A 24,923-nucleotide genomic window follows, 5' to 3' on the forward strand; every position below is an offset into this window, starting at 1 on the left:
ACATGCTGTGAACCAACTAAGCCCATGCGCCACAACTACTGAGCCCACGCGCCACAACTAATGAAGCCCACGTGCCAAGAACCCGTGCTCCGCAACAAGAGAAGCCACTGCAATGAGAAGCCTGTGCACTGCAGGGAAGAGTAGCCCCCGCTCGCCGCAACTAGAGAAAGCCCGTGCGCAGCAATGAAGACCCAATGCAGACAAAAATAAATAAATAAATAAATTTATTTAAAAAAAAAAGATTTGTGAATGGGTAACTAGTCTCATGGGTGCTGGAGGATACGTCAGGGAAGGTTTTCATCGTTTTGGAGAGACTAACAGAGCATAGAGGCCACCTGGTCCTAATGATTATTAAACAATATCTATTAACTACAAATCCCTTGACGACAGAGAAGTGGTTTACAGAACGGTACAGTCCTGAGTAGGGTCAGTGGAAAGAGAGAAGAAACTCTGAGGGCTCAAGATGGTGTCAGTTATTCTAACAGACTTACACAGGCAAATTTTAGGGACTTCCCTGGCAGTCCAGGGGTTAAGACTCCACACTCTCAATGCAGGGGTCATGGGTTTGATCCCTGTTCGGGGAACTAAAATCCTACATGCCATGGGGCCGATATTTTCTTTATGCTCCCCATTAGGTTATATTTTAACATCAGTGCTTTTCATGCTTTCTGTCTTTATCCAATGGTCTATTAGAGGTATAAATAAAACAGTGTATGACCACAAATAAAGATAGTTTAAAATTGTCTAATGTTCGAAACCAACATGCTGACAAATGGTACTCAGCTGAGTGGTAAACGGAGGAGAGGCTAGTCCAGCCCACACTCATCTGATTAACACTAGTCCTGAACATCTTGCTTGATATTTATTCAGAGCTCCAAACTGTTCCCTTTATATAACTTAAACAAGTGTTTTACTCACTAATACCAAAGTACAAATGAGAATTGATACCCTTATGGCTGGAAGCACATGGAGCCAGTTGGGAAGTTCTGAGTAGCAACTCTGGATGCTTCCCGCTCGAACAGTCAGTGGCTCTGGTCAGGAAAGTTACAGATGCCTCAGGCTGTTTTGCTAAATTAAAGTCCAAATAATCAAAGGGAAGGGAAAGAAAGAGGAGACTGACAAAGGTTCTTAGTGAAAGCAAAATAATTAGAGAACCAAGGAAAAAAAAACAGTTAAGAAAGTTGTTAAGAACACAGCATTAACATAGATTAGAAATGTGTTACCTTCTTATTACGTTTTTAAAGAATCAATTCCAATGACACTTGTTCTTTTCCCCTATATTTTTGTAACTGAAAATATATATAATGATCCTTGTGGAAAACAGTACATAACTTTCCAATGGAAAAACAAGACAAAATCAATCATAATCCTACCCAGAGGTAACCACTATTAAGATTCTAGTTTTGGTCCTTCAATATTTTATCTAAGTGAATACAACAGTGAACATACACACCACACCAGTGGAGAGGCAGCTTAGGTACTGGATAATAGTCTCTAGGGCCAGACTGCCTGGATCTGAATCCTGGCTCTGACACTTACAAGCTGTGTGACCTTGCACAAGTTACTTGACCTCTCTGTGCTTTAATGCCCACATCTTCAAAGTTGGGATAATATTATTTAGGTCATAAGGTTTTTTTTTTTTACCATTCATTCTCTTTATTTTATTATTTTATTTTATTTTATTTTCTTATTTTTTTAACATCTTTATTGGAGTACAATTGCCCCACAATGGTGTGTTAGTTTCTGCTTTATAACAAAGTGATTCAGCTATACATATATATATGTCCGCATATCTCTTCCCTCTTGCGTCTCCCTCCCTCCCACCCTCCCTATCCCACCCCTCTAGGTGGTCACAAAGCACCGAGCTAATCTCCCTGTGCTATGCGGCTGCTTCCCACTAGCTATCTATTTTATGTTTGGTAGTGTAAATATGTCCATGCCACTCTCTCACTTTGTCCCAGCTTACCCTCCCCCCTCCCCATATCCTCAAGTCCATTCTCTAGTAAGTCTGTGTCTTTATTCCCGTCTTGCCCCTAGGTTCTTCATGACCATTCTTTTTTTTTTAGATTCCATATATATGTGTTAGCATACAGTATTTGATTTTCTCTTTCTGACTTACTTCAATCTGTATGACAGACTCTAGGTCCATCCACCTCACTACAAATAACTCAATTTCGTTTCTTTTTATGGTTGAGTAATATTCCATTGTATATACGTGTCACATCTTCTTCATCCATTCATCTGTTGATGGACACTTAGGTTGCTTCCATGTCCTGGCTATTGTAAATAGAGCTGCAATGAACATTTTGGTATACGACTCTTTTTGAATTATGGTTTTCTCAGGGTATATGCCCAGTAGTGGGATTGCTGGGTCGTCTGGTAGTTCTATTTTTAGTTTTTTGAGGAACCTCCATACTGTTCTCCATAGTGGTTGTACCAATTTACATTCCCACCAGCAGTGTAGGAGGGTTCCCTTTTCTCCACACCCTCTCCAGCATTTATTGTTTCTAGATTTTTTGATGATGGCCATTCTGACTGGTGTGAAATGATATCTCATTGTAGTTTTGATTTGCATTTCTCTAATGATTAATGATGTTGAGCATTCTTTCATGTGTTTGTTGGCAATCTGTATATCTTCTTTGGAGAAATGTTGTCATAAGGTTTTATGATAACAATGAATTGGTAACTCTAAAGCTTCTAAAACTGTGTCTGGACAACAGCAAGTAGTATATAATATGTATATATATATATATATATATTTTTAAAGGAATTCCTTTATTTTTATTTATTTATTTATTTATTTATTTATTTTTGGCTGTGTTGGGTCTTCGTTTCTGTGCGAGGGCTTTCTCCAGTTGCGGCAAGCGGGGGCCACTCTTCATCGCGGTGCGCCGGCCTCTCATATCGCGGCCTCTCTTGTTGCGGAGCACAGGCTCCAGATGCGCGGGCTCAGTAGTTGTGGCTCACGGGCCCAGTTGCTCCGCGGCATGTGGGATCCTCCCAGACCAGGGCTCGAACCCGTGTCCCCTGCATTGGCAGGCAGATTCTCAACCACTGCGCCACCAGGGAAGCCCCTGTATATGTTTTATTATTATCTCCAATTATATATAGTTTTACAAAAATGGTATCACATTGTATGTAATATATTAGGGTTTGTGTTTTTCTAATCTGGTCATAGCCTTTTAGGACAATCTGCTTCTAAATGCTTTTCTTGTATGTTGGAGTCTTTGAGAGTGTCCAATCAATAAATACCAATAAGTACCAGTGGCCCCCCCATCCTAACTGTGAATCAATTGAAAAATAAGAGACACGTATGACACACAGATTCCAAAACATCACTTCTAGCACTGACAAGCTGATGTGAGGGCATGTGGCTTATTTCTGCTGGCAAGCAGGCTTTCTTACAGTTAACCTCCAAATAGATCAACCTCCCCACGTCAGCCTTCTCCACATGGAGTGAGTGAGGGTATGGAGAGGAAGGACATGTCATGCTCATGGAATTCCATCTGTATAGAAGGAAATAATAAGAATGAGAAATAATAATATTATCCTTTTCCCTTTTTCTCCTTCCACCATGGAAAAGTTTTCCTTCTGATTTTAATGTACTGTTTTTACTCTGCTTGTTGAAGCATTTTAGCAAAGCACTTAATAGTAATTGAGACTATGTATCTCGAATTTCTTTGGACATTTTCCCCACATATAACTTAAATAAGAAAGCTGGATATACCTTGGTAAGTGAAGATTTGGTGACAATGGCTGTGTTTACCTGATGCGAAAGTAGTTGGTTAATATATCTGACCAGTTAAAAATCAGTTGATTTGATGACAAAATCTCATTTGGTATCACATAGAGATTGCAGGGTCTGCATATGTAATGTCAAGAGCTGGCCAATTATGCAAACTAGTTAAATCTCCTGAGTCTTCTATTACTGAGAATAAAAAGAGCATTAAGGATTGAAGGTATAATATCAATAACATCAATAGGTACCCTTCACTGAATGTTGATTGTGTGCTAGCATCATATTACATATTTCTTATGTATTATCTTATTTAATTTTATTGCAACTCATCGTTGTTGTCGTGGTCACTTTCATTGGGCCCTCCCATCCTCTGATCCTTTCTGTCCTCCGTGGGACTGACTTCAGAAAATTAAAATTTCCAGGTTCCCTTGCACCTGATTTCCAGTTAGGTTGTCAATGGGAGGTATTGGTGTGAGACTGGGGTTGTAGAGGGGAAAAGTCATTTCTCCAGCTCCATGCATTAAGTGGTACCTCTGGCAGTGGCTGTGTGTCCCTAAGGGCTTGAGCTCCTGCAGATCAGCCCTTTTCCCTTTTTGATACATTCTCTGGAGTGAGAGAGACTTGCCACTGACATAAATCTCTGGGTTGCCCACCGTCTGCCCAGTTTGGCTTTTTAACTCTTCCGATGCCTTTAGAACTAGTTTCCCATAATTAAATCCTCTATTGAACTACCTGTCATGGGTTCTATTTTCTTGTCTGAACCTTGACTTATGTAAAGATAGAGATTATCTTCATTGTATGGGTAGATTAAGTGACTTGTACCGAATCACACAGCTAGTTTAAAAACAGGCTTTCAAACCAGTAGTGCCTCCTTTTGAAGCCCAAGTCCTTAAATTACTAGGCTGTATTGAAATGATATTCCAAGTGAATGTCCAAATAAATAGTTTTCATGAATTGCTTATTTTTATTACTTAGTTCAAATTGTCTGCATGATGGCATGAAGCAGCTATTATTATACTTTAATTGTCTATCTCTCCCATTAGCTTGTGAGACTGCTTGAGAGCAAGCACATATGTTATTCATCTTTGTATTCCTAGCACCAACTACTGTGCTTGGAATGTAGTAGAGCCTTAATAAATATTTGTGGAATGAATGAATAATAATCACTGCCATTTACAGAGTGACTATTTCATTCCAGCAAGCATGCTAGGGGTCTTATGTAAAATTTATAACTCAGTCTTCATAACAATCTTGCAAGGTAGGCATAAATATTCCAACATCATAAGTAAGGGAAAATAGGCTCAGAGTTTAAACAATTCACAACTAAACTAGAATTAAACCCAAGTTAACTGGGCTTTAAAGTCTGACCTTTTGACTATATCTAGCTGCTTCCACTAGTATGAAGTAACAAATATATAAATAATTGGGTTGGAAGAAAATCTAACATCTTATTGGATTTCCAGTTATTAGAGGAACTTCATAAACAGATGAAGTCTTATCTCTATGAGAAAAAAGAGGAGTTCAGTATTTTCTTGCCACAATTAAATGAAGAAACAAGTTTTTGTATCTCAGACTATGCCTATGCAGGCAAAAGGAAGAGAAATTGGGATAATAATCTGAAATATGAAATGGTTTAAATTGCCAATGTGGAAAACATTGGCTATTCCCATAATTACCTAATCATTCTCTAGAGTTACTTGGCATGAGATGTAACCCTGATGATCTTCACAACTAGCTCTCCTAAAGACTTTTAGAAGTCAGATTTTAGCTTTACTTTTCCATGTCTTGGTTTATTATCCAGCACGAGGCAGTACGTTTTCCAAAGTAACTGGGTAGGTATTTTTATTGCTGGATCGCTGGTGATGGTTTTCACTTGTGTTTCTGTGTGTTCCATACTTTGCTTTGCATGGTAAAATCATATGCATGAGTCTATGGCCCAGTTAAGTTTCTCCCTTAGTTTTACCAGAGTGATGCATTTCTAGTAACTCCTCTGAGCTTGGACTTAAAATAATACCTATATTTGTAAGGCTGATTTGCAGAATCCATGCCTTATTCTTTGATTTCTGATGAAAAGTAACTAATAGAAGCAAAATAATTTGGTAGGAATCATACAAAGAGTCATTGTTAATTCTCCACGTGCTTCTTTGGCACATACTTGCTTGGTTTGGTATTGGTTGAAATTATTTCAGCTGGATACCACCAAGAGGCTGTTCTCTTCTTGCAGAGCTAGGAGCCATTTGAAGATTCTGGAAATAAACAATTTTCATAAGGTCTTTGCTGGCGTGACCCTGTCTTTTTTCCCAGGGAAAGGATGTTCTCCTAAATCTTCTTCATGTATGTACTACTAGTTTTGCCATGATAAAGTAAAGCCTTTATTTTGTTAATTCAATAGGAGAGATTAATATAAAATTAAATGTAGGCATTTTCCCAGGTGATTTATAATAATAAAAGCTATGTCTATGTATTTAATACTGGGGAAAGAACACAATAAGACCGTTTATTTGTTTGCTAAAACATTGTATTCTCTTGTCGTTGAGACATGTCATTAAGGGCTGGAAACCAAGGGGTGTCAAAAACCCCAGAGGTTGCTGTTCCATGGGTGTAGAGTTTCAGTCATGCAAGATGAAAAAGTTCTAGAAATCCACTAACCAAAGTGTGCAGGGAGTGAACAATTCTGTAATGTGCTTTTACCACAATTAAAACAAAAATAAAAACAAACACAAAAAGCACAGTCGTGACCAGTAGACATGGAAGAAACCCAACTACATTTGTGCTGAAGAATTACCTGCTCCCATTTGAATGTCGAGAAGGAGTTAGAGAAATAAACTGATTCTCTACTTCATAAAACTGCAGCAAGGCGTTTTCATTAGCAGTGGTGACTGATGGAGATTGTCGGTGATGCTGCGATCCCAGGAGCAGAAGTCACCGTGTAAACAAAGCTGTGCTGACAAAAGGGGACTGTTCATAAAGCTGACACTGGCGCGGCGTTGAGAATATGAAGAAACAACGTGTGCATTCTCTGATTTGGGGCCAAAGTGTTCAATAATGATTGTGACATTAACTATTGGAATTTACAAATTTTAAGTAAAAAGAATAGATCTTATTCATTCATTTATTTATTTTCCTCCGCTAAAATTTTTCAAAAGTATCTGAAAAGCTAAAATGTTTTCACTGTATAAGCTGGCAAATTAAGGAAAGTTTAGTGTGAATTGAATCGCATTTAATTCTTTCCAAGTGCTTAGCTTGAAACACTACAGTGAAAAGACAACTGTTTAAAAACTTCTTTCAGGGCTGGAAACACATTTTGAAACAAACCTTTGAGGCATGATGACAAAACCTGCACAATATCACAATGCATAGAAGGAAAAACAGAATTCCCTGATGTGGTGATTTTCTGTTACCAACTCCAACTTCTATGCCTCCTCAGGTATATAGGAAAAATAGGCATTTAGAATAGGCATGTTTTTAGCCACTAAGATGAGTGAAGACAACTTTGATACCAAGAGGAATATATTCTCTCCCTCTCTTATCATTTGACTGGGTAGCTATATTGAGCTATAATATATTGAGATATAAGCAAGCGGGAGCGGGGGGAAGAAAAAACGTAAGGGAGAGAGATTGAGTCTAAATGTACGAGAAGGAAAAACTGAGAGCAGTTGAGAGGTTTATGATAAAACCAGAGGTATTATAGATGAAGACCAGAAAATAGCAGTTTCCACTCTTTTGAAAAATTATCCCATTCTATGGGTTTTTCTAAAACTAGTGTTATGTACTTGCACTACACTTTAGGTGACTTGGAATTTTATGGGAGGGATTTCAGCTTGAGTTCATTTGTATTGTCATTCAGAATTGCCTAGAGTGGTCTCTCGTAATTTTCACTTATGACCTATGGATTTTTTCACCACTTACATACCAAACAATTTGTATTTGATCATACACTGTCCAGTTCTATTCCAATGTGTTTTATTGAAAAGTTTTACCTTTCCCAATAAAAGTATAATTTCCCTGGGATCTGGGTCCAAGTACCTTTCACAGAGCCTTATACTTCTCTACCTAGTTTATATTGTCTTTAGGACAACTTGTCTGTCTTGTTCACTGCTGAAATCCTGTGCTTAGCACAATGACTGGCATATAGTAGACTTCTGATAGATATTTGTTGTCTTCATAAAAGAATGAGTAAAGAGAATTAAGCTCATACATAATTGTTCAGTGGCTATTGCCTTAATGTGTACAGGGGAGTGGGATTCAGGTTTTAAAAATTAGTGCCATTTGGGATATTGTTAAATGGATATTGTTCAGAGGATTTTAATCAATTAACCCTGGGGATACTGTTAAGATAGCATCTGGCAACTTGAAGTAGATTTACTAGATTAAATATAGTCAGAGTGAAATGCTTTGGTTTTAGTACAAAATATTGCCCTAATTTCAAGAAACAAAATAGACAAAATCTTTGACAAAGAGTTAGTAGAATTTAATAGAGTTTAAATCATCTTTTTGTTTTACATATAAAACATTTTACATATAAAAATGTGTACCTATATATTATATATACACATAGACACACATATATCTGTATTTATTATATATGTATACATATAGGTTTCCACTACTATGTTTGATCTTCTCTGAAACCTCACTTCTTAACTTGCAGGATTCTTTTCCAGATCATAGAATTATTTGTTATTTTTACTTAGGCGATTTCCATGATTAAAATTCCATGTCTCCCCAGGTTTCCGTGAATCAGCAGTGCCCCAGAAAGCGTTTCCCTTCCTGAGACTCCAGGGAAGTCTTGGAACACAAAGAACTTGAAGACGGAGCCTGGCCAAATAGAGATTTTTGAGCCTTTGTAAGCTTGCTAAAGCAGATTATTAGTACAAACAAAATCAAAGTCTGTGTGTTCCTAAAAGCATCATTTTCATGTAAGTCCAAGGAGCTCACTTCAGTTTTATTTGCTTTGGCTAAAGAAATGAAAAGCTTTGTTTTAACCACGTGGACATTATTTTGCAAGGGGATCATAACAAATTGTTCTAATCTTTAATTTCACTAAAGAGTTACTACAGTGATTTGATGTAACTTTTTCAATGGAAAATTAACAACTAAATCTTTTCTAACCTCATTGTTTTCTAGATATGAATCAGAAGCTTCCTAGGTATTTTTGTAACATTTGTAACACAATGCATTCTGATTCTGTTATTCAGATTCAGTGCTTTCTTCAAAAGAATGACGCTTTATGACTTTGTCAGCAATTTAATAGATTTTTGTCTTCTTAAAAGAATAGAACTAAGAAATATCAAGATTTAAAGCATAAATACCTTGGAACACTCAGAAGAGCAACATGGGAGAAACTGAGAAAAGAATTGAAACTCATAGAATAAGATGTCTTTCCAAGTTGAAGGTATGGACTTGCTTTGTGTGGGTATATGTGTATGTACCATATATATATTTTTAAACTGAGACCTTGTAAAGTTGCTTATATCTTCGTGTATTAATCTAATAATAATGTCATACTACCTGATATATTGATAAATTCTTGCTTTCATGAAGTTGGTTTGTAACTGAGGGTGTCTAAATAGGATTATTGATTCAGGCAATTTAATCAGAAATAGTTTTGAGGGATTTAAATGGAAGACAGGATCTTAAACACTTTCAAGCACACATTATATTACAGTAGGATTGAATTTCCTGGATCAAAGGCCAATTTAATGTTCACCCTTCTGGGGCTTCTAAGTCAGAGGAGTATGGAGGTCTCTCCTGGAAAATGGTTCATTGCACAGAAATGCTTTGTTGATCTGTATTCAGTGATGCCCTCACAATGACCCGCTAAAACAAATGTTTACTTCAAGCTTTGGCAACATACCAATCATTCTCTATAAGAAAAATGCCCATTTTGTTAGCTGTTTTTGGTATTCTTGACTATTTCAGAGCAAATTCTTTTTGCATAGCCTCAAAGCTATTTTGCCTTCAAACAAAATTTAAATTTATTTTAAACCAAGGAATCTGGATAATTGTCTTGATTCCACAGCTAGTGCCTGCAAGTGGTTTCCAAACTATGACACTGCCACCAGTTTCCTTCCTATCAAAAGTTTGTTTTCTCTTTATACAGGTGTAGGAAAGATCTACACATGTACCGGAAAGGGGAGAATCATGATATAGAGCTAGAAAATTACTTTTGCCTGAAATGTTCTTTTAATTATATATTTTAAAAATCCCCTTAAATTATTCCTAATTCTCATGTCCATCTCCTAACACTGAGGGGTTAAAAATAAGGACTGAGGCCCAGGTTTCCTAGGTTTATGTCGAGTTCAACTACTGACTTGCTCTGTGACCTCGGAGAGGTTGCTTAACGTCCTTGTGGCTCAGTTTTCTCATCTGAAAGGGGTAACAACAGTACCCATCTCATAGAATGTTTTTCTTTTTACATCCTTCAAACAATGACTGGAATATTGTAAACATTCAATAAATATTAGCTATTATTATTAATAGCATTTGTGGATAAAGGTCAAGTATTATTTATAAACAATTGGTCCTTAATTTTGTATGACTGGAGTTTGGCAGGACTAGATATTGATCTGAAATGAGATAGCAAAATACTGCAAGCACAAGTTTATCAGGTAAAAGTAAGAGACAATCGCTTCATAATTAGCCGGGTTTCTCTGTTTCTCTGACCTTAGACATATGCTCATTAAGCAACATTTTTAGAAGATATCAAAGGACTGTCTTCAACAAATTTGCTTCAAACTCTGGGGCATTATTAAAAGCTGGTAGGACTAGCTTTATAAATATAGAGGTTATTTTGCACTAGACGTGAGTCACAATAGCCACTGGTTGCTTTCACTCTATGAAGAAAACCATACAGGTTAGGAAGCCCATCTAAATGTTTCAGGAAAAGCACTGGGGTCATGATTTACCTAGTTTCCTCTCTTAAAATGTTAAATAAAAGAAATTATTCTCTCAAACATGATTTGTACTTTATTTGATAGGCCTTGCTTGCTTTTAAATATAAAATCTGAATTATAAAACCATGTGAAAATTGTTTACTCTCAACAATGTGCTCTGAAAAGATTTACAGTGTGTTGAGAGACAGAATTTCTACAACTGGTGTTTAATATAAAAGGATAAATAGCTAGAGATATAGCTATAATATCTTGGCAGCTATATAACGATATGAATTTTGACTCATATTGAGCTTGATATTTAAATTTCCCAGGTCTTTTCCACATACATTTCTATTCAGATTTCCCCAAACTAATTGGTGCAGATAATTTTTGGTTTAGGTGTATTTAATCCTATTGAATTTCATCTTATATTCAGCTTACTTTCAGCAGTGACTACTTCTTCAAGATGTTTTTGAATACTGATTCTGTCATTCATTCAATAAACTTGTACTGGATGCCTACTGTTTGTGAGGCATTTACTAGACCCCGAAGATACGAAGGTAAATAATATATGGATCCTATCATTGAGTTGCTCACAGTATAGTGAGGGAGGAGGTTATAGGCATCCAAACACATAAATAACGTGCACTGTGGGGAATTCCCTGGCAGTCCAGTGATTAGGACTCTGGGCTTCTACTTCAGGGGCAAGGGTTCAATCCCTGGTCAGGGAACTAAGATCCCGCATGTCACATGGCACGGCCAAACAGATAAATAAATAAAGTCCTTAAAAAAAAAATAAAGTGCACTGTGCTGAGGGCTGTAATAGAGGCAGGCACACAGCAGGGTGGGGAGATAGGTAGTGAGTGGTCAAGGCTACCTGGGAAGTAGAAAGACAAGGAAGACTCCACAATAGAAATAATGATAGAGTTGAGTTTTAAATATTGAGCATATATTTATCAGATGCACAAGGTGAAGAAAAACATTGCAAGTGGAGGACCACCTGTAAAAGAGATGTAAAGTGGCATGGTGAATTAAAAGAACTATAAATAGAACATTATGTTTAGGGACATGCAGCAAGAGATCATAACAAGGTATATACGAGGTTTTATTTGCCATCTAAGAAGTAGGGATTTTTGTTTATGGGAAGCCACTAAAAAGTTTCAAGAAGTGGAATCACATGCTAAATATGCATTTTATTCATTTGTTTGACAAATATTTATTAAGCTCCAAATTAGTGGTGGCAGGAGGTGGAAGGGAGATTGGAGGTGGGAAAGACTAGAGGAGACTAAAAAATGATTGCAGTTGTCTAAGATAAACTTTGTAAACATTTGAGAGATTTCAGCATCTGGGTGGTAGTTAAAGCCATGGGAATAAGTGAGATTTCCTAGGGAGAGCGTATATAGCAAAAAGTGGAGGGTATGAGACAAAAGCCTGAGAAGAGAAGACTGGATAGAAAGAGTCTAGAGATAGGTGGAGGTACAGGTATACATGGGGGGAGGGGAGGGAATTTCAGGAAGAAATGAATGATTAATGATCTTAAATGACTCTGAGATATCAAGTTAGCTGAGGACAGAGAAGTACCTATTGGATTTGGAAATCAGGAAGTTGTTTATGACCTTTTATAGAGTAGCTTCAAGAGAGGCTAGACTGTAGTAGACTGAAGGGTGAGTGGAAGGTTCGTGTAGGCAATGAATCTAGACTATTCTTCCAAACAGCTGGATGGTAGCTGGAGCTACCATCAGGGATGAGGGAAGATTTTTAGGACAGAAATGTCTTGGATATATTTATAAGTTAGTGGGGAGAGAGACAGTAAAGAGTATGAGGATGAAAGTAGAGGAGGGGGTCAACAATTGATGAATCAGGATCTCAGCAATGGGAAGAATGGATTCCAGAGCATGGCTGGAGGGAGTTTCTTATACAGGAGGAGGGATACATCCTTTTAAGATGGGAGGGAAATTGGAGGGATAGGGAGGGGTAAATTTGAAGGTGAAGTTGCTGAGATCATTTGCTGGTCGAGAAGAGCACGGGGCTAAGTTGGAGACTGACAAAAAGAAAAGATTGTGAATAATCTTGAAGGGAGTGTACAAAGTGCAGTATAAATTGTGGGGTTGGTTCAAGATTGAGAAATTGGAAGATGGAGGGGTGAGGATTTTAGGGATATGAGTGTACTGGCTGGAGAGTGAATCGAATGGTCTCTCAGGATGGAAGTGTCATCAGGAAATGGAAAAGCCCTGTGGCATAGGATTGGAGACTACCATTCAGGTTGATATAAATATATTTATCTATAATTTGTTGATTTTGAAGCATTAATCTACCTGACTTTGCTCCTTTTTCAAATCCCTTACTAAGACCTAAATCTTTTCACTTCCAATTTAATAAAACTATCAAAAATTTAACTTTTTAGTAAAACCATACTAGTTTCTGCTGATCACAATAGTTCTATCTGTTAAATTGTCCTTGAGTTTTTTGTTACAGATGGTGTCAGCCTGACTGCTGTCTGGAATTATATCAATACCTAGGAAGTGTGATTCAATATGTGGAAATTTATTGTACTGTATTCATATTTGTTTATCATAGCAAGTACCTGTTTATCATAGCAAGTTTAGAAATGTTTTGTATGGTTTATAATTAAAATATTGCTTTAAATAAATTAACTGGCAATGAGTAGCAATAGAATGTTGTATAAATTGCATATTACTTTGTTCAAGAGAGAACTTAAGCAAATTTGCTACAGAAATAATGTCTTTGTGTAACGTCACATTCCTTTTTAAAAATTAACATACACGTATTCTTTTGTACTACAGAGAGTGTTGCAATGCTGAAGATCAATTTAAATCGTTTGCTACATGTTATTTAGAATGATTACTTGCTTCTGTGTATGTATAAGACGTGCCCATAAAATAATGAGGCTACAAATGACCTACACAATTCAATATCACTAATCAATTAGTCCCACTTTGGATTTTCAAAGAGAGAACATAGTATGGAAGACCAGAAGAAGAGATCACTTTAAAAGCTTCTTCCAAATACAAGAGTTACTTGAGGTGGAGACAATCAGTCTTTTGGTAGAAGATATTTTGTCAACGGGTGGCAAATGTACAATTTAAAAATAAATTTTTCATATGTTTTCTTGCACTTTTTTTCTCCCTAGATGTTTCTGTTGGCAATAACATGTGCATATGTATCCAAAACACTATCCGGATCTTATATGAATTCCATGCTCACACAAATAGAGAGACAATTCAACATCCCAACATCTCTAGTTGGATTTATTAATGGAAGCTTTGAGATTGGTAATGAATTATTTTTCCATTACTTCTTTTTATACATTATTTTATCCAGGGAGCTAGTCTGAATTTTACTCTCCTTATTTTCCGCTTTGTACCATTTAACTGACTGAATGTATTTTCTAAAATGACTTAAATAGCCTAGCTCACTTTCGAATATGTTGAGAAACAATTCATTTCAATATTATCCCTGAATAATGCTTAAACATCTTCACATATCCCATCATGGGACTTTTTATTCTAATAGTTAAAATTTTTTTATTCCAATAGTTCTTTGGTTAGCTAGCATGAGTAGCAGAGTGTTTAGAGTACTAATATTTAATCTATTATTTGATAACCCTTAGGGCTTGATTTTCATGTTTAGAAGATATCATGGGAAACAAAGGAATCTGTTTTAAAAAAAAAAAAAGCAAAGATTTTTCTTCTCCTACTGTTTCTGGGAGGTTGACAATTCTCCTTTCTAAGTGCAGAGGGAAGAAGAAACGGCTTTCACATCTCGCTGAATTTATTTCAGAAACAGCCTTTAGGGAAGAATAAAGCCTGTTCTTAGGCTCTGATTTTTGTGGCTGACTGGGAAGATGTGAGGACAGAGAGAAAGAATGAGGAAGGGAAAGATTTCTCTTGTGAACAAACCCGCATAGAAATACAAATGTCACTCCTTTACAGTTTTGTAATGGCTTTTACTTCCTTCAAGATGCAAGTTGCCTTTAATATTTTTAATCAGTATCTGAAAGAAAAATTAGGATGGGATAGAGGCAAAACTGAAACAGGTGATGCTTGATCTTGTCTCCTAGTGCTCGGCTCTCTCAGACCTCATTCTGTGCCACCGGTTTGCTGGCTATGGAGATCCTGGCTATGGAGTCAGAAGTCACTCCTTGTACAGTCCCTGTGTAAACTCAGCTCACAGTCTAATGGAGGGCATAGGTGCAAAATAATTTAACTGAATGCAGTAAGTTTGGTGACATAGGTATATGCAATGTCCTATAGGAACACAGAAGAGGGACACAACCTCACTTAAGGAAGATAGGCTCTTGAAGTAAAAGTTTTCCAGGTGACGAAACAGGGTTAGATAAGTGTGAAGAGAATTCCAATAGAAGAAGAAGTGTAATGTTGAAACAGCATGGTAGCTTGTGTAGGGAGGAACGTTCAGCCCAGTGTTATGGACTGGCCACGCTTCAGGTGGCAATTCCTAGAATATAGGTCTAGAGAAATGGGCAGGGGTGAGAAATGGACTGTTGGAGAGCTTCGTGTGTGTGTGCTATGGAACTTACCTTTTATCCTCTAGGTAATGGAGAGTCACTAAGAGATTGGCAGAGGTTATTAACATTTCTGTGTCAAGGACCTCTTTGGCAATCTGATGCCATATAATCTCAGAATAATGTAATTGTGTAAAATAAAAACCATAAGGGTACAAAGGAAGTCAATTATACTGAAATAAAATTATCAAAATATTAAAAGCAGCTTATATAATAATACTTGTACTTCTTACCATCACATTAAATAACAATATCTACACTAATTTTGAAGCAATCATCAGTGTCAATAATATTTTGAAGTATCTGCAACAACTGTAATGTCGTATGCAAATACCTGTAACTTCTGTTGGTGATAATTGATGACAAAATCGTACATACTGTTAATACTAATGTAGTTTGTGTCTACTTTCACAGTCAAAGGAAATACTAATGTTAAGTTACTGAAAATAAAGATGTAATTTTTTTTCTCACTCAAGTTCATGGAACACCTGATTTCTATCCATGGACTCCTTTGGGGTTTATAGACAGCAGGTCAAGAACCTCTGTTAAAAGACATTGTGAAACAGAGCCTTCCCTCAGGGCAGGGGTTGTGTCCTATCCATTTATTATTTCATGCATCCCTAGCACCAATCCCAGTATTTCAGATATTTATTATACAATAAATACTGGATAGTCAATGATTGGGTGAGGCTGTTAATTTTAGACTTTGTTCATACTAATTGAAATATTCATTTTTCACATCAATTTTTTCTAGGAAATCTTTTGCTGATTATATTTGTGAGTTATTTTGGAACTAAACTGCACAGACCTATAATGATTGGTGTCGGATGTGTGGTTATGGGCCTAGGGTGTTTCTTACAATCACTACCTCATTTCCTCATGGACCGGTAAGTACTGCAGTCTCTGATGACTTTTTCAGGTGCAACTTTCAGCTGCAGGAAATAAGCTTGGATTTCTTTCTAGGAACAATGCCCCTAAAGACACAGAGCACTGTAATAGAAACTGCAAGGTTCAGATTCTGTTCCACCCGCCTGTTTTGTGCTCTTGGCTGCCTGGCTTCCACTCACATGTCTATTTATGAAATAGAGATTTGGGACAACTCTTTTATGGAGTTGAGTTTGATAAAAAAATTCTTAGGACCTGGCAAGATTTGGGATTACTCCTTTCTAGGGACTATTTAGACACTTCTAATTACAGTTGAGTTTCTGTTTAATTATGGGTCACCAAAGGATAGACCAGTCTGAAGGTTGATTTTCATTTTAAATTTTTATCAAAGTAATATGTGTGCAAAATTGTGAAAAGTAAAATTATATTGAAAAAAGCATTGTCCCCCACCCCTTCAACATTGCTCATGATACTCCTCTCCAGAGGCAACCACTCCCGACTCTTTTAGCTCTTTCTTCTTCTATTTGCTTCCATATTTCTAAGTAAATGTTTATCCTTTTAGTTTTTGATACTTCAGTGTTATGCAATATACATATTGACTTCCTACTATAAAATCATACTCACTAATCCATGTGTGTGATTATGTAAATATTTTTCATATTTCAGCTGAACCATGCTGTTATTTTCCCTTTCTTATATCACTTTTTATTTTCCCTGGATTTAATAATTGCCTCATTTTATATTTGATTCATTTTCTTTTTATTTCTCACGAATCATCACCAAATTCTTTACTGGTAGGACAACGTCTTCTCAATATATTCATACATATCAGAGGGTTTCATTTTTGTCTTTGAGATATCTCTCCTGTCATCATCAATTTTCCATCTGCAATCTGAACTGGGAACTCTCCAGGCCTGCCGCATGGCTGCTTCCTTGAAATTTTCACTCACCATTCTCCCTGGGAATTTGTCCTGCCTCTTTCTTCCATTCAGTTACTCACTTCCTGGGTAGTAATATCTTCTCCTTTCCTTTTCATTCTTACTCTTTTTGTGGCAAATGTCATCTAACAGGTTTCTGAGAAAGTGTGCAAGGAAAGTAATAATTTTAAGACCTTAAACATCGGGAAATATTCCTATTCTACTCCCATACTTGGTGACAGTTTGGCTGGTATAAAATTCTGGTTTGAAGTTTTTTCCCTAGGGATTTTGAAGACATCATTTCCAATACTTTCTAGTTTCCGGTGTTAACTCTTGAGAATCCTATACCATTCTAACCCCTGTGACCAGTTTCTTTTCTCTAGGAGCTGTTGGGATTTTCCTTTAAACTCCAGAATTTGAATTCATGATAATCATGTTGGTATAAATGATTTTCCGTTATCGTGCTAGGTGCCTTCAATCTGGACATTTGTAAAAGTTGCTTGTATTGTTTCTTTGATAATATCCCCCCTTCTTCCAACCCTCTACTTTCTCTTTCTAGAACTTCTACTTGTTCTTGAATATTGTTACATCCTGAGTTAAGCTTATAGTTTTCTCATCTTTCCTCTCCAATTTTCTATCTCTTTACCTTCTTGTTACTTTTAGGGGAGATTTCTAAAGATTTTTTTTTTTGATGTGGACCATTTTTAAAGTCTTTTATTGAATTTGTTACAGTATTGCTTCTGTTTTAGTTTCCTGTTTCTTTGGCTGTGAGGCATGTGGGATCTTAGCTCCCCAACCAGGGATCGAACCCACACCCCCTGCATTGGAAGGCGAAGTCTTAACCACTGGACTGCTAGGAAAGTCCCTGGGGGAGATTTCGTTATCTTCCAAACCTTTGAATGGATTTCTAACTTTTGCTATCATATTTTTAAGTTTTAAGGACTCTTGTTCTTTGAATGTATCTTTTTAAGGAACATCTTGCTCTTATTTTAAGAATGCAATGTCTTTTCCATCTACATTTTCTTCATCTGTCTTCATGTCTCTGTCTCTTTCAAGTGTACAGTTTTTTATTTGTTTTGTCTTTGTCTTTATGTTATAGGCTTCCTTCATATATCTGGTGGTCCTTGGTTAGCTATTCATATTTGAGAGAGAGGAATAGCAACAAGCTAACCAGAAGTTCCGTGGTACATGTGTAGGACTTGGTTGTTGGAGGACTTCTTCACAGCACAGGGACTGGATGTTTTAGAGATGGCTCAGAACTGTCCATAACTTGTCAGTTAACTCAGGCAGGGATTCTCCAATCTGTTGCCTGAGACATGGCAGCTTGGCTACCAGCCAGGTGGGAGTCTCTTTTATCAGTATGTAGATTTTTCTTTTACTTAATATCCCCAGTTTTTAGTATGGCCTCCTATCCTCAGTGTGCTTGTTTTGACTCTCTGCAGTCTAAGGCCATGTTCGTTGGGATGGTGAAGCGTGTCTATTATAAGGGTTTAAGTGCTCCTTATACACACTTTAAACCAATCCTCTGATTTTTTGGATCATACCCACTCCTGCCTTTAGAAGTATCTTGTATCCTGCCTGAAACTTTCCAGGGATATGTGGCACATGTTTGGTTGCTCCCTTGCAGGCACTTAGGCTTGTGTTTCTCATATTTTCTAGTTCAGTGACCACTCATCTGCTTTCCCATTTTCAAAATCTTTATCTTCTTGTCGAATTTCCAAAATCTCTTTGTCCTTGTCAAATCTTCCATTTTCTTTATCCTTGTGGCATTATGCCTTTTCCTTTCCTATTTTATAATCCATCAACTGTCATTTTGCTGAAGTTTTGGGGATGAATGAACTTTGAATGAGTTATTAGGTTTTAGTGGATAAATTAAATGAAAATGATATGTTATCTTCTCAGGTATTTCTGAAGGGATCAGAAGTTTTCAGGCAAAGAGTTTTCACCGTCCTTTTAGTTCCTAGCCTGTCCAAGACAACATCAAGTAATATTCAGCTATTATTTACATTTCTTTCCACTCTCTGCCAAAGGTGTTATTTTTTTTTGTCTGAAGCTGGCAAGTCTCATGGGATCATTGGTATGGAGACAGAAGCCTTTGTCCACAGTTCACAGCCACTCTGTGACCATGACTGGACAATTGTTCAAAGGGGAAGGCATTTTGACCCTTTTTATTATGTTCTATAGCATAGAAATCAGAATTGTCAGTGACATACAAACATAGCACTCTTCAGCTCATTTGGAACTCAGAAGGGCAAGGTTGTTTGTGTGTGTGTGTGTGTGTGTGTGTGTGTTTTGTTTTGTTTTTGGATTTCTCTTATCTACTAGAAATATAGAAACCAGTCCAGCATAATTTCTAACAAAGAGAGACTTAGCTGGACATATTTTCTTCCATTATTGCAGCTTATAATTTACTTTCTGAGAAAGGGCATGGGATCTTGTGGTAATTTGCCTAAGATAATATAGTCACAGTGTATTAACCCTTTTGTTCTTATGAGAAGAGAAAAACTCATTACATTGCACTGTCACAGTGTTTGAATCTCCAAAGGTCTCTCATTATGATGGGTAAATGTTTTGTTTTTCTTGGGGATTGATGAATGCATGAAGGGATTATTGTTTGAATTCTCAGAAAGTGGGTATATTTTTTATGAGCAAACCTCAGAGAATCCAAAGTTGGAAACTTGTTTGTTGTGTTGTTTTTCCTCCCAAAGCTTTATCTTCTTTATTATACTTCATAGAGTCTATTATTTTTCTTCCTTTTTGTTCCCTATCCACAGTAATTATTTCCAGGAAATGATCACCTAAAAACCATAAACGTTGATGTTAGGTAATCTAAAGGATAGACCATCCATATGCAGATAAGTGAAAGCTGGCTGTCAATGAATTACACATTTTCATGAGTGGCAAGTTCTTTTTGATGATAGCAATCTATGATGATTGGGTGGCAAAGATGAAAAGACATCTGCTTTCCTGGGTTTGGATGTTGTATCTTAAGTGAAGCAGGAGCATCTTCACATGCTCACATTGTCCTCATTGGCTCCTTAACACAAATGTGTTTTCCCTGTGTTCATACAGATACGAATATGAATCTACAGTTTCAGTTTCTGGTAATTTGTCCTCAAACAGTTTCTTGTGTATGGAAAATGGAACCCAGATTTTCAAACCAACAGAAGATCCATCAGGTTGTCTGCTTCATTTTATTACTTTAGTTAATTTGTAACTGAACACTTTCTGTGGAGGGTCTTTGAATGAGTTATTGGGTTTGGTTAAGTAAGGTAGAGGAACAAAAAGATATTTTTTCCCCTCTAAAGGATTTTAGAGGGGATCACGGAGGAGAATAGGAATGGCTAATAATAGAAAATGTTATGCCTCTTATATTTGAATATACCTATTAAGACTGCCTTGTCTGTTCTTTAAAATGGTTATTTAAAAATCAGTCAAAGACATCCACCCAAGGGCCACTGTAAAATTAATTCCTTAGAGGAAAACATCTTAGAAGGAAGGGTTTATACTGATGATTTGGTCTATACAATTATCTAAATAGGAAACAGAGGTAGAAACAAAGTTCAAAAGATTTGTGTTGTATTATTATATTATATTATATTATTTTATATTTATATTTATTTTTATATTATATATATTTATATACATAATATATATAAATATATATAAAATATATATATTTATATTCATATTATATTATATATTATATTATATTATATTATTGATATTCTATAGCAGAGAAAGCAGGCAAGTATGCTATAGTTCTGAATACTCTAGTCTCTTTCTACTGAACTAGGAACTTGTCTTTTTTGCCCAGTTGTCCCTCTTTTCCAGAGACTACTTCCTAATCCAGCGCGATAGTGTACAATAATGGTGTTTCTTCCAGGTTCTTGCAGTCCCAGGCACCAACATACCTGCCTCTGCCCCTTCATGTGCTAAAGGACCTGTGTAATCTGGTGATACTTAGTCTACAGGTGACCCTGTTAATTTACCTCAGACCAGAACTTCTTTCCCTGTGATGGGCACATTTTCAGACTGTATTCATATCAGTGGAAGTTACAGTGGTTCCTTAGGCTGGGAATTTCACTGCCGGCATGGAATAAGAGGGAATCAAAATAGTTCAAATGAGTATAAGAATAGCTGTCTCAGAAACTCTAAATCAAAGGAACCCCCTGGGGAAACAAAAGAAAACAGTGACATCAGCAATAGCCCACGTTCTCTCCTTGAGTTGGCTTTTGCCAAAGAATGACTCAGGTCCTGTTTCCTATTTTTCCTAATGTGCATTGTAGTAGATAAACAAAACCTTCCCAGTTGGGTGTATCTCCAGGGAAGTGTGTTGATTCCTTAACCACCTGATATTCTCAGTTTTGCCCTAGAGGAAACCTGGAGTTTGCCTATGATCTATAGACATAAACATTGTGCTCATCATAGATAAAAATATGAATACCCAGCAACGGATACTATGATTTTCTGGACTGGGAATGACTGAGAGATAGCCTCACACGAAATTTTGAGACTCAGCTGTGTTCAGCACCCTCACATCTGTGGGTGGCACAGTTTACTAACCATCGGGAAAATGCAAATCAAAAACCACAATGAGATATTATCTTACACCTGCCAGAATGGCTGTCCTTAAAAAGGTAACAAATAACAAATATTGGTAAGGATGTGGAGAAAAGGGAACACTTGTACGCTGCTGATGGGAATCTAAATTGGTGCAGCCACTATGAAAAGCAGTATGGAGGCTCCTCAAAAGATTAAAAATAGAACTACCATAAGATCTAGCAATTCTACTCCTGGATATATATATATACATATCTCAAAAAAACAAAAACACTAATTCAAAAAGATACATGCACCCCAATGTTCATAGTAGCATTATCTACAATAGCCAAGATATGGAAGCAACCTAAGTGTGCATCAACAGATGAATGGATAAAGAAGTCATGGTGAATACATACACAGTGGAATATATTACTCAGCCACAGACAAGAATGAAATTTTGCCATTTGCAACAACATGGATGGACCTGGAGGGTATTATGTTTAGTGAAATAAGTGAGAAAAAGAGAAATACTGTATGTTTTGACTTATATGCTGAATCTAAAAAATGAAACGAATGAATATAACAGAACAGAAACAGACTCATACATGCAGAGAACAAACTAGTGATTACCAGTAGGGAGAAGGGTGGGAGGAGGGGGAAAATAGGAGGAGGGGATTAAGAGGTACAAACTACTAGGTATAAAATAAATAAAAGGATGTAATGTACAATGCAGAGAATGTTGCCAATGTTTTATAATAACTTTATATGGAGTATAATCTATAAAAATATCAAATTACTATGTTGTACACCTGAAACTAATATAGTATTGTTAAGTCACTGTATTTCAATTTAAAAAGAAGTTATTTGGTGATCACAGTATACAGTGGGCTCTATAGAGAAAATGTGATTACTACTCAGTTAAATATTTTTCATTTCTATAAAGTAATTAGAACTGTAGAGAATTCAAAACTCAGTGAGCCTCTTATGTAAATCTTATAAATATAGTCTCAATTCTAGGGAGAGATATTTGTGTTTTTTCCTCTCCTCAAAGTTAGTATATATATTGGGTAGCACTTATAACAGCCAACTAAGTTTAGTAGTTGCTGGTAAACTAACTCTCTGGAGGGAAAATAAAAAGCCTTGATTTTTAGTGTTTGTCAATTTCTGTGGTGTAAATACTCTCATCAAACTACCGGCATGTTATCACTGAATACTGAATTGGGAAGAGATGTATATTCTCATCTCTCCCCAGCCAGTAGGAACTGGCTCCAGTGTACCACTTATTGTTGGCCATACCTAAGTACTCTGTCAGAAAGTGCAAGAGGGATGGCCCATGAGTCATCGCTGGCATAGTAAATTGTTGGCATGGTGCCATGGTCATGTAAGAACTGTGAAATGCTTACTTACCAAAAACTTAGAATTAAGTATTGCTAATATTTCACTACCAAAACACTAATGTAATGTCTTTTTTTCTTTTAATGCAGAGTGTGTGAAGGAAGTTAAATCATTAATGTGGGTGTATGTACTAGTTGGAAATATTATACGTGGAATTGGTGAAACTCCCATCATGCCTTTGGGTATTTCCTACATAGAGGATTTTGCCAAATCTGAAAACTCTCCTTTATATATTGGTGAGTTGGAAAATCTGCCTTAGCCTCTTTTCAGGACAGTAAGCTCCTTGAGCATGGATATTAGTTATTAATTTGGATGCTTAGTGATTTCCAGAAGGATGAACAGAGAGCTTTGGCACAACTGGCCATCATTTAAAGTTTGTTGAATGGAGCAATTATGGGCTAACTCCAAATAAGCCGCTTTGCTAAATCTGCTTTTTTACTATTGAAAATGCCATTAATCTAGTGCCCCTGGAGTTCTATTTGACTCCTCCATTCGCTGGGCACCACTCTATACCCAATCTGTTAAGAGATTTAGCAATGTTTTATCCAAAATGTCTCATATTCAAAACCTTTCTCACTATTTTCATTACTTCTATTTTTGTTCAGGTCTTCATCACTTCATGTATAGGTCATTATAACTTCTATATTGGTCATTTTACCTGTAGTATTTATAATCAATTTCTTATAAAAATTCTTGCAGTATAATTTTTCTTAACTATTTTAAATGTCTTCTCTTTCATGTTGATGAAACATACTGACTCTTTATCTATTAAATATGAGCTCTCCACTTATTACTAGCTCTGAACTCAGTTTATCTATTTAGTTTCCTATATAGTTTCTCTTTATCACAATTTCTTTATAATAGCCAGGCTGTTTCATATTTTTTGCAAATATCTGTCTTCATAATTTTGGATATGTTTCCTGAAAATTCATTTTCTAACATCTATCAGTATCTCCCACAATAGGCAACTTAAGATCCACCTTGTATGTTGTCTTACAATCTCCTGAATATTCTTAATTTATTATGCATAACTTGCTTATATTCCTTAGTTACTCCATCTGTTGTTGGTTATAAAATCATAACTTTGAGTACAGGGACATTTTTTCTGTTAAAGTAGAAATATCTTTTTAAAACCAGAAAAGTCAAAGTGGGTGAGAGAAGATAGTAACAGAGCTACATGTAATGAGGAGATTAAAATATTTAGGAACGATTATCCCAAGCAACTTTGGGTGACTTTGATGACTCACTGATTTTGCAATAATCTTTTTCAGTGTTTTTCTATTCAGTCTTTGAAATCCATTCACATACTTATATTGAAAGATTACAGAATGCTCACCTGCAATAAATTAACAAACACCTTGTTAAAATATGTATTTCTTTTTTCAACAAATATTAGGGTGTATAACACAGAAGCAATGGATAATCTCTACATGTATTAAGATGAATAAGACATTGTCCATATAAAGTTTAGTATGTAAATAACTACATAATTATAAATCAATAAAATCTGATAAATATGTGTATAATTAAATTTGAAAATTGCAGTAATAATTATTAATAATTAATAATCCGTGTATAATTAAATAATTATAAGTCAATTAGCTATACATCAAGAAAACAGTTCCATGTATGGCTCTGGAGTTTAGGAGAGAACATAAAAGCTAGACATAAAATTTGAGAATCACCTATACAGAGACAAAAAATAAAATCAACAGGGAGAAATGAGGTTGCCATAGGAGGTCAGATGCTACATAGTGAGGGGCCCTAGGATAAAATACTAGGGAATGCTTCTACTTAAGTGAATAGAGTAAGAGGAAGAAAACTCAAAGAAGGGATAGTCATAAGGGACAAGACTAAGACAATAAATGAATGTATAGTTTTGTAAGTCTTCAGAGGAAAATGTCCAAAGAAAGTTGACCAATTAAGAAGATGAAGACCACTGGTAAGTGGCCAAGAGATCACTGAGGCTACCTGCGAGTATTTTGAGTAGAACGTGAAAGGATTTGAGTAAAGTAGAGGCAGAG

General features: G+C 36.2%; 1 protein-coding gene across 2 annotated transcripts in view; it reads left to right on the top strand.

Annotated features, from left to right (window-relative positions):
• The window catches only part of SLCO1A2 (solute carrier organic anion transporter family member 1A2), a 103,362-nt gene that overhangs the window by 46,843 nt on the left and 31,596 nt on the right, over positions 1–24,923 (top strand). Inside the window, exons 2-7 of one of the 2 annotated variants that reach the window (XM_061204420.1) lie at positions 8,469–8,658; positions 9,013–9,134; positions 13,766–13,907; positions 15,912–16,044; positions 20,032–20,138; positions 22,989–23,135. In XM_061204420.1, coding sequence (XP_061060403.1) covers positions 9,075–9,134; positions 13,766–13,907; positions 15,912–16,044; positions 20,032–20,138; positions 22,989–23,135 — 589 coding nt within the window. In that variant the 5' untranslated portion in view covers positions 8,469–8,658; positions 9,013–9,074. Of the gene's footprint in view, positions 1–8,468; positions 8,659–8,983; positions 9,135–13,765; positions 13,908–15,911; positions 16,045–20,031; positions 20,139–22,988; positions 23,136–24,923 lie in introns of those variants that run through there. The other variant, XM_061204421.1, reaches the window with a different exon arrangement.

This window comes from Eubalaena glacialis, chromosome 11 (genome assembly GCF_028564815.1).
Source record: "Eubalaena glacialis isolate mEubGla1 chromosome 11, mEubGla1.1.hap2.+ XY, whole genome shotgun sequence".
Classification (NCBI taxonomy): domain Eukaryota; kingdom Metazoa; phylum Chordata; class Mammalia; order Artiodactyla; family Balaenidae; genus Eubalaena; species Eubalaena glacialis.